At 42.0% G+C, this 14,424-nt stretch overlaps 1 protein-coding gene across 1 annotated transcript; it reads left to right on the forward strand.

The window, feature by feature from the left end:
* The first annotated feature begins 4,605 nt into the window (after positions 1–4,605).
* Positions 4,606–12,968, forward strand: LOC117261876 (uncharacterized). Its single transcript, XM_033634432.2, has 2 exons — positions 4,606–9,934; positions 11,310–12,968. Exons 1-2 carry the CDS (start codon positions 4,618–4,620, stop codon positions 12,014–12,016), a joined length of 6,024 nt encoding a protein of 2,007 aa, XP_033490323.2. The 5' UTR covers positions 4,606–4,617; the 3' UTR covers positions 12,017–12,968.
* Positions 12,969–14,424: the final 1,456 nt, after the last annotated feature.

Here is a 14,424-nt window from a genome sequence, read left to right on the forward strand (position 1 = left end):
TTTTAAATACAAAACATAAGACAGAGTTTATAAAGTGATTAACTGTTATCATAATTTCACAATAATCTAATAATATGATTTTTATTTAACACCTGACACTCACAGGAGTCAATTTTCTGCATTGAGTACTTTTACATTTTGGCAGAGGTGTGGGTTTGAGTCACATGACTTGGACTTGAGTCAGACTCGAGTCACAACTTTGATGACTTTAAACTCAATTTGACAGAAAAAGAGACTTCCGACTCGACTTGGACTTTAATGCCAGTGGCTCCCAACTTCATTTTGGACTTGAGCCTTTTGACTTGGAAATACTTGTTACCACACCCCAGCCTAAAAAAAGTATATTATTTAAGAAGTGTGCCACAAATCAGTTCATTTTCCCTTCACTTCCTGAATCAACTAACATTACCGCTATTCATTACCAACAAGTCGACACTTAATTCCCCAGATCCACTTTGTTTGAACCAGTCTGACAGCTTCCAATCAAGATGCAGGAGAGAACCATGAAGAACTAATATAACATTACTGAGCGCCAGTTTGAAAAATAATACCAAAGATAATTCTGTTTCCGTACAAAAAAGTATGCTGCAGTCAACAAAAACAAATTGACGTACTTACATTAAAAAAAAAAAAACTTACAGATAGAAACGCTACAACTTCCACCAAACTTGTTTTAATAAATAAATGCAAATTTAAAAAGCATTCATAATTCTTGTAAAATTGATAAGCTATTATTCTGTTGTTAAATTGGTATTACATTTTGCAAAGAGTGCATGGCTTGTTTAGGACTCGAACTCAAAGTTTAGGACTCTGGACTTGAGTGCAAACACTTGAGACTTGCAAAACAATGTCTTGGTCCCACCTCTGCTTTTTGATAAGCAGAATGTGTCAATAATACTTGTGTACTCAAGTGACCTTTTCAATGCAGGACTGGTACTTGTGACTGAGGATTTATATACAGTGTGGTATTGTTAATTTCACTCAAGTAGAGGATCTGAAACTCTTCCTCCACCGCTGACCGTCAGTATTCTGGAGAAGACAGAAAGTTGTCATTTCAGTTTAATTACTTTTACCAGCCTTAAGTTTCCTCTAAATATTGATGCACTACTGGTACAGAGAAGAGAAAACAACACGCTATGTCACACATTTCTTTGTATCCACTGTATTTTATGCTATGCATGGTTCCTATTAACCACAGCTGGGAAATACACAAAATGTAGCACACATCCAATTGGTATGAACATCAGGATATGATATGATGAAAAACAAACAGCTTAAATTGAATGCCTTTGTGGCAAATGTCTTTATTGAAAGTCCACAACTATAAAACTTTAAAAATGTGAGATAATTTCGCCTGTCGTCGATTTATTTCTCATGCATAACAGGGCCTCAGATAGCCTATGTCCACTTTTGCCTCAGAGTCTGCTCCCAGTGGGCAGAAGGTGACAGCAGCAGATAACCTGTTCCCCCGTTACACCCGCTTTCCATATCCTTCATCAGGACAAAGACTCTTAAATATAAATTTTAAACAATGTCTTAATAAAGTCCAGGCTTTTGGATGGGAAACAAATTGACCTGACGTTATCTGGTGTTGGCTAGCTGTAGGAAATCTAGCCCAGATGTGAGAGACACTTGGTTGTGTCATTTTTTAAGAATCCCTATCAGTCAATTGGCAGATGAAAAACATTCTCACACATGGCAAAGGAGTGTATCAGTTACTGAAGAATTAAGATATTGGCAATGGACAGGTCATGTGAGTGTTTGTCAGACAGAGAGAGAGACGAGGAGTGGTGGTTTAATTTTAAACGGACACACACTGATCCAAAGGATTAAGGCAGGTGTGGTGTCATATAACTGCTTTGCTAAATTAATATATATCTAGTTAGTCTCGGCATTCAAACAGTGAGTCAGTAGAATAATATTGTCCAGGTAGGTTTATACCTTCAGGCAGGCAGACTGAGTGCGGTATTACTAGAGGCTGGCGCTGCTCTACGAAAGTTGTTGGGTTCACTCCAGCGCAGTTGGAAATGGGACACTTATGCACATAACAGACATGACCGACGACACTGGCTCCTCTGCCCAAAGTAGAGGGAGATGAAGTGGTCTGCCAGGAAGCCCAGGCAGTGAAGCTGGACTGATGGTCAGATGTTTGTTCTAGTCTGCATGGAAAAAACCACAGTGTTTACACAATCCAGGACAGAGAGTGGGCCAAACCAGCTCACTAGGGGAATTCAAAACACTTTATCCCAAGAGGGCACCCTGACGAGAAAAAAAACCTGCTGTCCATAAATGGGTAAAGCCAGTAGTGCGGGTATTATTGGGAATAAGAGAGTTCCTGGCAGTGCTCCACAGAACAGAATGGATTCATTTATATCAGCGACTATCACATGAAACGACCCTTTTAATCAATGGCATTAATCATTATTGTTCTTCGTGCAGCCCGTGCATCAGGTTAGTTTGTTGTGGCTAAGCAGCGACTGAGATTTATGCTTGGCTGTGCCGTAAAAGATGTGGCCCTGTGATAATAAATCAATACAGCCTAGTGCTCAGGCAGAAGTCTCTTGAGAGTGTAAACATTTCTCTCACACTATTTCCCAGTGTAAGTGTTGAAGTACTGAAGTGACTGTGGAAGGTGAAAGGACACTTATTTCTGGCTTTTATCCTGCCAACAGTTGTCAAATGTCAAATGAGCTCATGGCTGCATTAGCGCAGATGGACCTGAAATGTAAAGTCGTATAGAGGATGTTTGAATACCACCTCTATATGCACGGATTACAAGGCCTCCATACTGTCTAGCTAAAACATGGGTTACGCTTTATTTGGATAGTCCACCTACAGATATAGTTTAGAGAGCATTTGTAACATTTCAACAGCTTTTCAGTTAAGATTCAACAACTCAACTGTTTGGCTTTATTCTCTAGATGTTTATCCATAAAGTATAAGTGACAGATCATGGAAATACCGACATATTCTAACAATAAGTCATGATATGTTATAGAGAAACATCTACAGACAAAGCAAAACAGTTGAATCTCAATGAATAACATGTTGAAAAGTCTCAATAAACTATCTATAGGTTTGACTATCTAAATAATGTGTTACCAAAACATGTTACAACCTCTTTTCCAAGGTGGAAATACTGATTAAATTGAGTCCTTTTCTTTGTCTCATCCTCTCAAACTACATCACTTTAAGTTGTTATGCTCACACAAGGTGCAATTTCTCCAGACGTAACTATGAACTTGCCAGCGCTTTTCTCCGTTGAGATGTTTTGTTCTACCTTAAATCGTTTTTCATCTCTAACCTGATGCTTCCCACAGTCTGTTCGCCAAACAAATGGTTTCCTTTGTCATTATCAAAGGACAGCTGAGAAATCTCAACAGTTTTGTGCAGTCAGAGCGAGAGACGGGGAACAAAAATGCTCAAGGGTCACGTTTCATTGCGGTCTAAAAATAAGACAATTGAAGTGGCCCTAACAAGCATTAAATATGAACAAATTTCTGAGACATCAAACGCTGGCATTACATGCTATCACTCACATCTCGCATCCTGTGGCGGGACTGACATTTACACCCCGGATAGACACTAAGGCCTCATTATCTAAACTCCCTGCGAAGCAGATGCCTCATTTAGTTCATGTGACTGCGTTTTCTCTTTTTCTTTTTTCTGAATATTTGTAGACACAACGAATTAGCAAAGACTCAAATCTTGGATGAACAGACTCGGAGCTCGGCCTCCCCGCCCAGAGATTGTCTCACCGTTCTCGACACTTGTTGAGGATTAGCACTGTCCGAATAAAGTCAATAACATGTGATATTTCTCTCCCCTGGCATTGCATTTTGAATCAAGCGGCCTTCTTGGATAAATCTGACATTCCTGACTTTCATTACTCAGGAGCTCAGCTAACCCACGCAGCTTACAGTAAAATGAAATATGTCCTTACAAATCTGAGTAACAAACTCTTGGCTCCGGCCCAGCAGCCGGTATTTTGCTTCAGATGCATATTTCGACCTGTTGCATCTGTCACTCACATGTTTATGGACCCGACAGGAAGCTCAGGAAGCGCCTGCCAGAGCAACTGTGACACACATGCATATTCAAAGCTATGATACACTTATCAATACATCATGCAGTGAGAATGCATTGCAAATGGTCTTCATTAAGTGATGTGATTACAGTGAGGATATACTGGAATGTAATGATAGGATTACAATAAGACACATGCTTTCTTAAGCTCTCACAGTTTGTGCTTATATGTGACTGATATAGAACTGTTACAGTTAATTCTGCTTATATTATAAAGTAGAAATATGTTATCACTTCGTCATGCTTCATGCTTATCGTCCACTATCTCACTGAGACCATCTCATAAGAAGTACATCCAAACAATCCCCTTCTCCCACTGTGTGTTTTTTTTTCACCTGTTTGCTTCTCAAAGCTTCTCGCTCCTCATTTCTCTCCCACACTCACTTTCCACTGAACAGCTCCATCAGTTCCCCCTCCTTCCTCTTCTCCCTCCCACCTTGCCTCCTCCTCTCACTGTCACTGTCTCAAACTGAGGTGGGTCGTTTTTACACTCTCTCCCTCCTCTCCTTTATTCTTTACTCTCAGGACGCAATGAGGTTAACAGCACTGCGCGTATGTGGGATCCTGCTGGCTTTCTCGACCCTGTCTTGGACCACAACAGACTCTGATGAAGGAAACGTCCTGGGGGATCGTGGATTTGGGCCCTGCACTGCAACTTTGAGACCTGAGGGGCTGTGCAGACATGGACAGGATGAGAACACGTGTCCATACCTATTCAGTCTGCCGCCGCTGACTTTCCATTTGCCAAACCAGCTCAGAGAGCTGGAGCAGATCGTGAAGGATTTGCAGAAGCTGAAGGACAACGTGGACCAACTGAGGAAGATGTGTGCAGATTGTACAGTAAGCCAAACTGAGAGAGAGTGTGGAAGGCAAAGAGAGAGACAGCATGAAAAACTGAATGAGGGTACGGATAGACATGAGGATGAGAGGAACTGGCTGAATGAGAGAAAACCTGACAGGCCGAAAGAGTTCGGTTCACGGTGTGGGACAGACAGGGTTAAAGCAGAAAAGATTACGGAGGGGGACGGTGACACTGATTCAGAAAAAAGAACAATTTTGGAAGAGAAAGACAGAAAGAAATGGGAAGCAGAGAGAGGTAGCGATAAAGGGGTCGTAAAAGAAAATGAGAGGGAAGAAACCCTAAAAGAAATGTCAGAAAATTATGGAAAAACTAAAACAGAAGGGGCAAAAGGAAAGGACAAATTAGGGCAGGCAAAGGTGCAAACGGCTGGTGGAAATGAGAGGACAGTGGATATTATCAGCAAAAATGTTGTTGAAAAAAATAACAAGGAGACAGAGACAGACAGAAATAATGACAAAGATGGAAAAGGGAATTCAAAGCGAGATCCAGAAGATAAGTTGGAGAGCGGAAAAGAGAGGGAGATTACTAGTAATGTAAAAAATAAGGAGAAGACAGAAGAAAGTGACCATCACGTGAGGCGACATGAAACAAAGGAAACAGGGAAAAAGACCCAAACTGAAGCAGACAGGGGCAGTGATGGAATAAAGATGTCCGAGGACCATGATGAGCATACAAATAAGGAGCGAGAGCAGCATGGGGAGGAGAGGAAAAAGGAAATGGAAAAGGGAATAAAAGTGGAGCGAAATAATGAGAAACCAAAACAGACTGAAAGCATCGGGCGTGCAGAAAAAGAGACTATAAAAGAGGGGGAGGAGGAGGACGGGGAGGCAGGAAGAGAGATCAAAACAGAGGGAGAAAAAACGGTCCAGAGTGTGCAGAGGGACAGTGATGGAGAATTAGCATCCAGCAAGGCAACTGAGAGGACAGACTTTGTTTCAATCAGTCCGACTCCTCACCCCATCATTAGTTTAACTCCAGGGCACGACTCCATGGACTCAAACGAAGCTACAACCTTTACATCATTTCTTCCATCTCCTCCTTTGTCCAGCTCGACTTCACATTTGGTCACAGATGCCAATCAAGGGATGACAATAGTTGATGATAGACTACCAACTCAAAGCACAGGCCTTGGAGCAGCTGGCATTTCTGAACAGCCGCGCCCTGGTGGAAAGGAAGGCTTTAGGACCACAAGTACGCCAACAACAACAGCCACAATAAACACGTTGGGTGGTCCTGGACAACAGATTACCAGAGCCACTGATGGGTTCACCTCTACAACCCGTGCAAGACCTGGGGCAGGCTTCCAGGGTCGAGTTAGCTCGACTACGGCAACTACTCCTCGTCAGAATTTATACACAACTACATTTCCAGGAGTCGCAGACCGCGGCCGTTGGACAGCTAAAAAGAACATCAGCTCAAACACTAAGACTGGCATGAAACCTCCACCAGGCCGAGGACCAAAGCCTGGTGAAAAGCATAAACCAGCAATTAAGCCTGATGCAGACCAAAAACTAAAAAATCCAAAGAATGACCGTAAACCTGGCGGAGCCCCTTTGCCTGACAGAAAAACAAAACATGACCAAAAGCAGAAGCCTTCCCACCAGAAACCCGCAACTGAGCGAAAATCTAAACCTGGCAAAGACCCTAAACGAGTCCAGGTCCCAAAACCTGACCAAAGACCTCAACCTGATCATTTAGAGACTGATCAAAATCTGAAAAACAATAAAATACCTAAACATGACCAAGAACATACAACTGATCAAAGCCAGTTACCTGTGCAGAAGCCAAAAACTCATCAAAAGGCTATGCCTCCTGTTCACAGACCTGCACCTCATCAAAGACCTCAAACTGTAAATGCAACTGGTTCTGGCAAAGACCCTCGAACTGACCGAGAGACTGAATCTGTTGAAAAACCAATTATTACTAAACCCTCAAAACCTGGGAAAAAGCCAGGTCATCCTCTGACAACTGACAAACTTGACCAAACGCAAAAACCTCACAAGAAGCCGATAGTTGAAGAAAAGCCTAAACCTGATCAAGGGTCTAGGATAAACCAGTATTTCACACCTGACCAACAGCCTGAACCTGAAACAAGTGAACCAACTAGCTTCACACCAAAATCTAACCAAAAGCCTAAACCTGATCAAGGGTCTAGGATAAACCAGTATTTCACACCTGACCAAGAGCCTGAGCCTGAAACAAGTGAACCAACTAGCTTCACACCAAAATCTAAACAAAAGCCTAGACCCGATCAAGGGTCTAGGATAAACCAGTATTTCACACCTGACCAAGAGCCTGAACCTGGAACAAGTAAACCAACTAGCTTCACACCAAAATCTAACCAAAAGCCTAAACCTAATCAAGGGTCTAGGATAAACCAGTATTTCACACCTGACCAAGAGCTTGAACCTGAAACAAGTGAACCAACTAGGTCCACACCAAAATCTAACCAAAAGCCTAAACCTGATCAAGGGTCTAGGATAAACCAGTATTTCAAACCTGACCAAGAGCCTGAACCTGAAACAAGTGAACCAACTAGCTTTGCACCAAAATCTAACCAAAAGCCTAGACCTGATCAAGGGTCTACGATAAACCAGTATTTCACACCTGACCAAGAGCTTGAACCTGAAACAAGTGAACCAACTAGGTCCACACCAAAATCTAACCAAAAGCCTAAACCTGATCAAGGGTCTAGGATAAACCAGTATTTCAAACCTGACCAAGAGCCTGAACCTGAAACAAGTGAACCAACTAGCTTTGCACCAAAATCTAACCAAAAGCCTAGACCTGATCAAGGGTCTACGATAAACCAGTATTTCACACCTGACCAAGAGTCTGAACCTGAAACAAGTGAACCAACTAGCTTCACACCAAAATCTAACCAAAAGCCTAAACCTGAACGAGGGTCTGCGATAAACCAGTATTTCACACCTGACCAAGAGCCTGAACCTGAAACAAGTGAACCAACTATGTCCACACCAAAATCTAACCAAAAGCCTAGACCTGATCAAGGGTCTGCGATAAACCAGTATTTCACACCTGACCAAGAGCCTGAACCTGAAACAAGTGAACCAACTAGGTCCACACCAAAATCTAACCAAAAGCCTAAACCTGAACGAGGGTCTGCGATAAACCAGTATTTCACACCTGACCAAGAGCCTGAACCTGAAACAAGTGAACCAACTACCTTCACACCAAAATCTAACCAAAAGCCTAGACCTGATCAAGGGTCTACGATAAACCAGTATTTCAAACCTGACCAAGAGCCTGAACCTGAAACAAGTGAACCAACTAGCTTTGCACCAAAATCTAACCAAAAGCCTAGACCTGATCAAGGGTCTACGATAAACCAGTATTTCACACCTGACCAAGAGCCTGAACCTGAAACAAGTGAACCAACTGGCTTCACACCAAAATCTAACCAAAAGCCTAAACCTGATCAAAAGCTTAAACCTGATCAAGGGTCTACGATAAACCAGTATTACAAACCTGACCAAGAGCCTGAACCTGAAACAAGTGAACCAATTAGCTTCACACCAAAATCTAATCAAAAGCCTAGACCTGATCAAGGGTCTACGATAAACCAGTATTTCACACCTGACCAAGAGCCTGAACCTGAAACAAGTGAACCAACTAGCCTCATGCCAAAATCTAACCAAAAGCCTAAACCTGATCAAGTGTCTATGATAAACCAGTATTTCACACCTGACCAAGAGCCTGACCCCGAAACTAGTGAACCAACTAGCTTCACACCAAAATCTAACCAAAAGCCTCAAACAGAATTAAAGGAAAAGTCTGATGAAAATCCTAAATCTGTCAAAGACTCAACACCTGGACAAAAGCTCACACCTGATCGTGGCCCAATCAAACGCCCTGATCAAAACCCTAAACCTAGCCAGAAATTTCCTAAAACAAACCAAAGGCCAAAACCCAACCAAAAACATCCAGAGCTTGTAACAGGCCAAAAGACGAAACCAAACATGAAGCCTAAACCTCCACAAACCAATCAAGGTATTAGAACGCCTCGGCCTGACCAAATGCCTGACCTTAACCCCAAATCCGTGCGTGATGAAATTCCTGAAGCACAATCTAACAAAACATCCAAACCGAGGCCTCCACCCAGACACAGGCCACCAACCAGACCTACACTCAGGCCAGGAGCAACACCCCTTCAAAGGCCAAAACCAGCAGTGCAACTAGAGCCAAGTCCAAAGACCAAAACAGACTTAGATCCCCTTCAAATCAGCGGGACTGATTCAAACAACATCCAAGACTTTCAAACTGACATGCCACCTGCACCAGGCCCTGCAACACAGATTGGTGAAGTCACTCATGCTCTGGGGGTCACAGAGTTCAGTCCCAGCACGATGAGAACTATCACTGCGGGTCCAAAGACCTCCAACAGCCTGGAGACTGGACCCTTCCCTCGCCCTCACACTCTCTCTGAAGGCTTCACGATGAGCCCAAACAGCAGGATTACGTCTGATCTGAGGCCACAAACAGCCGGTCAACCACCATCGATCCCAATGACAACAAAACCAAACAAAATCATCCATGGGATCCTCCCAAGTGTTATCCCTAGCACAAGTCCAGAATCCACAAAGCCAAATCTAGCATCTAATACTGACTCCAGCTTACAAGCTAAGATACTCCACAGTGTGGAGGAAGCAGCACCCACACAAACTCCAGATCCAGACAAAATGATGATTCCAGTCCCTACACGCAGTGCCCAAACTACCTCCACAATCAGCCCTGACCTCAGGTCAACAACCCCTGCCACCTCTGGCCCCGAGCCCCCAGCTGTGGAGTCTTCCACTCCCAGTGCACGAGAGCTGCGTGTGAAAATCAACCAGGTGGCCGCTTTCCTCAACAACAGCCTGACTCCAAATGGAAGGCCACCGGACAGGCGTCCAAAAGAGCACCTGGGGGACAACAAAGGAGGCAGCAGACCTGAAAATAAAGTACCAGCAGTGAAACCGTCTAAAGGCAAGTGATATTTTATTGCTCAATCTATTTTGTTTTTGAATGCATGCATGAATTTCCACATATAAAGGGTAACTTCATGCAGAGATTGTTGTTATTATTGATACAGCCAACATGTAATTATTAGCCTGCTTTGAGAGACAGCATTGATTAGCACCACAATGTATAATACTGTAATAGCTGCTTTGTTCCAACAGCCAACTCAAAGAAATGTTTTAATATTCACTGCACGCGGAAGAATTAAAAATGAAGAGTGAGAGAAGCGGAGGCATGTGCAACGTCATAGTGAAATTTACAACCAACCCCATAAAAATCCATTGTCTTTTGCTGACATTACATCATAATAACAAGAGAAAAGTGTTGTGCATTAGTATCTGGGGGATTATAATTGTATTACTCACTCGGCAAAGTGGTATGACCTGAGCTAAAAGGATTTTAAATAAGAGGACCACACGGTAAGCACTAATGATCCTCATATAAATGTATGATGAAAATCAACACTGGGAGGGCCACATATGAAACAAGCATCAGACACATAATTTCCTGCATTCTGGTGATAATTATGCACCATTTTATGTATTTTTTGCATCAATTTATGGTGGTAATGTCTTAAGTATTGTCAAAATAAAAGTTTTCTCCTGTGCATATGTTCTAAATATATAGGAGGACATTTCCCGTCCATCCCCCTGCTATCTACACCTACAGTTATGATATAATTTATGTGGTCTGAGATCATCTTTATGCCATGCATCGTGGCTAAATGAGGAATTTGCATGTGCATGCAAAATGTTTGTGTGTCCCAGCGGGTGTCATGATTAAAAACCTCAACTATGTGTAGAGTAACAGCTTTAAAACATCCTTCGGTGTGTGGCTCACAGTAAGCAAATACTTTGGCATTGAATGAATCTAATGGATTCTTTAGTTTAGCATTTGAGTTCAGCAGCTGCGTATGAATTAATAACGACAGTCTGCTTATCATGCAACAGGTGAAAATCTTATTTACAGATTCTAGCATACTGATATTTGTGTTTATTTATCAAATCAATCACAAATACTGTTGCTATTTTACAGTTACACATTTTTACTATTGCACTTCTATCTCTCAATACAGTTTGTGTATCTGTACTGTGGAGGCCCACCTTGGAATTCCTGAAAAACACTAAATATTTAATGGTGGAAAAGCAGCTTTGCCCTGACCTGATGCCCTTGTGACCTCTCCTAACGCATTTCACGGCTGCACCACAGCTGCACGATGATATTATCACTTGAAAGATATGAGCAGAAGCAGACTTTGGTTAAATGTTGGAGGGCATGTTTTGGCCTGGAAGATTTTTCAGAGACAGCTGCTAATAAGTCATTGTGATTTCCTTATCTGCAGTTACCATGCCGAGAGACTGCTCCGACCACCTGCTCAGGGGGGAGACAAGAAGCAGAGTGTACCTGGTGACCCCTGACCTCCGCAGCAGAAGCTTCCCAGTCCTCTGTGACATGGAGCTGAATGGAGGAGGGTGGACGCTCCTGCAGCGCCGGCAGGACGGCAGCGTGAGCTTCAACCGCACCTGGGCTGAGTACCGAGCAGGCTTCGGGGAGCTGGACGGAGGGGAGTTCTGGCTGGGCAACAACATGATCCACCTGCTGACCCGGGACAGGGACATGGTGCTGCGGGTGGAGCTGGAGGACTTTGAAGGGGTGATGGAGTATGCAGAGTATGAGCACTTCAGGGTGGCGAGTGAGCGGCTGCGCTACAGGCTGTCAGTGGGTGGTTACTCTGGGACTGCAGGTGATGCTCTCCGCTTCAGTAAGCAGTACGACCACAACAACAGGGCGTTCACCACGCCGGACAGAGACAACGACCGCTATCCATCCGGGAACTGCGGGGCCTACTACAGCTCCGGCTGGTGGTTTGATGCCTGCTTGGCTGCAAACCTCAACGGGAAGTACTATGCGGGGAGGTACAAGGGAGTCCGGGACGGGATCTACTGGGGGACATGGCACAACATATCTACAGAGTTTTACCCCACCAATGACAGACAGTCTTTTAAAAAGGTTAGGATGATGATCCGACCAAAGGGCTTTGCACCATGAGCTGAGACTCAAAGAGTCCGACTACCAACTTCAACCATAAACTCTTGTGATGCTCATTACAGTTCAATAAACCCAGCATACCCTCCACAGCTGTTATACTATAAACACAATGCTGCCGCCTTGTGGCGTTTGGTTCTGCAATACTGATTTTTAAACAAAAAAAAAAAAAAAAATTTAAGGCCTACAGGATGATATGACAATAACTGAGGGTGTACATAGTCATAAACGTTACGGTCATAATTACGAAGTATCTTTTTTAATAACCTTTAATATTAAGGGACTGTTCTTTATTTATCAGAGGAGGGGGTGGCTTATTAGATTACTATTAGATTTTTAAAACCTCACCTTTGATGTTTAAAAGTTAGAAATTAAAGATAAAATCCTGGAGTTGAAAAAAGCCTCAGTTTCTCAATCATGTTCATGCAAATGTTTATTTTTGGCCAAATTTTAAATGAAACGTAGCATAAAATGATTTTGATGAAATATCACTATTTTAAAATTAGATTTGGTCCTGGTTTTTTTCTGTTGAAAGAGTTTGTTGCACACATTGTGTCAAAATCCGATGATAATTTCTGTTTTTACAGGTTCTGACTATGATAAATGGTGTAATTTCTGTGATTTTTAAAATAAAACATGCCAATGCCATTAAAAAAATAAAGCAAAAATACAACCATTTAAATTTGTATACCCCTACCCACCTGCTCTCCTCTCACAAGTAACAAACAGTCCCTAGTATGTCTCTTTTTTGAATGGACTTTGTTTAATGACGGGAGAGGTAAATTCTCTTGTGAAGAGTTATTTTTTTGGTGAATCTGACGGGTATGTGGCAACAGAGAATGATATTTTTATTATTACAGTACTGGAAAGCCAGTTGATGGTTGATTGAAGCTGTATGGGATGTTTTATAATTAAGATTGTTTTGTTGAGATAAATAAAATTGATGAATAACCTATGTGAATATGGATTTCCTTTTGTTTCTCCTTATTTCTGTTCAAGTTATCTGCAAACTAAAGTAAAATAACCCATAGATTCAATAACACGTTGAGTTAAACCCACATTTTCCACAGAGAAGCAACCACAGACTCCTCAGAGACATGCGACCCATCAGATTTACATGACTGATGTTACTTAAGTCTGGCCCACGTAGCAGGCTACAATTTTGGACGCGAGGACTCAAGCTCCCTACAGCCTTTGCGAAGAGAACCACACATGTGACGTGTTCATCCAGGTTTACTGATTGGACAAGACTTAAAGAGGGGCGGTGCTACGTTTACACAAGACTGTGTATCCGGCTTGTCAAGTTGAAGTAACGCAGACTAAAACCGGAAGTAAAATATTTTCCCTTCAATATAAGAGAACACAAAACTCCGAGGGATAGTGCGAGCTGCTGGTATTAGCTCTTTAGCTCATTGTTTCAATCTAAAGTGAGAGTTCTCCTCAGTATTTGCAATGTGTAGTATCAACCGCGTTAGCCAGGCAACTGTCCTGGGGCCCCTAAAACACAGGGCCCCTAAAAGTTCTAGGCCTAATGTGTGTCATTTTGCGAAAGATTTAGATAAAAATCTTCAGCACAGAAATTACAACAAAGCCATAGATCACCATGGAAATATTTTTTAAATGTATCATGTCTTTAGAATAACTATATGAGTATAGTGTAAAATAGTGATACTCAACTTAGTGCAAACAGGCCAAATCAGGCCCTCAGTAGGGTGTCTGGTGGCCCGCCAACCATTTCATAATTCATAATGAAAATTAATAAGTTAATACTGACAATTTTGGTTCATACATTTAAAGTTTATAAAGTGCCAGAGTGAATAAAAAGAATAAAGATGGAGCTTTTGTCAGTGAATGAATACATAAATAAACACACAAACAAACAAATAAATAGATAAAAATAAGAACAAAATAAATTAAAATCCTTGGACCCCCTGACAGAGGTCTGGGCTGACTATTTATATATTAATTATTAATGTTTGTTTATTAAATGGCCCCTAGCCTCTTGTCATTTTACAAGAGTGGCCTCTGGGCAAGCAAGTTGAGCATCTCTGGTGTAAAATGTATAGTTACACTTGTGAAATAAGTGTTAACATTTACATAACTCCTGCTTTAAATATATACTTTAGTATCAACGTATATTTTTACCAAAGGTGCTTCATTACTATTCTCACTACAACTCACCATTGTACTTAGATGCTGCGTGTTTATTTTTTTTATTGTGTGACCTTGTTTATGTATTATCATTTCCCGTTTAAATATATTGTTTTATTGGTTAGAGAAATTAATATCATACCAAAGCTGAAGAAAAGGTTGAGAGCTGTTGAAAACGTTTTCAGTCAGCTTGAGACTTGTAGATGACGCTTTTATTCTGAAATCTCGCACTGGAAGTATGAGTCTCACGTTAACAGTAT

This window comes from Epinephelus lanceolatus, chromosome 5 (genome assembly GCF_041903045.1).
Source record: "Epinephelus lanceolatus isolate andai-2023 chromosome 5, ASM4190304v1, whole genome shotgun sequence".
NCBI classification, from domain to species: Eukaryota; Metazoa; Chordata; class Actinopteri; order Perciformes; family Serranidae; genus Epinephelus; species Epinephelus lanceolatus.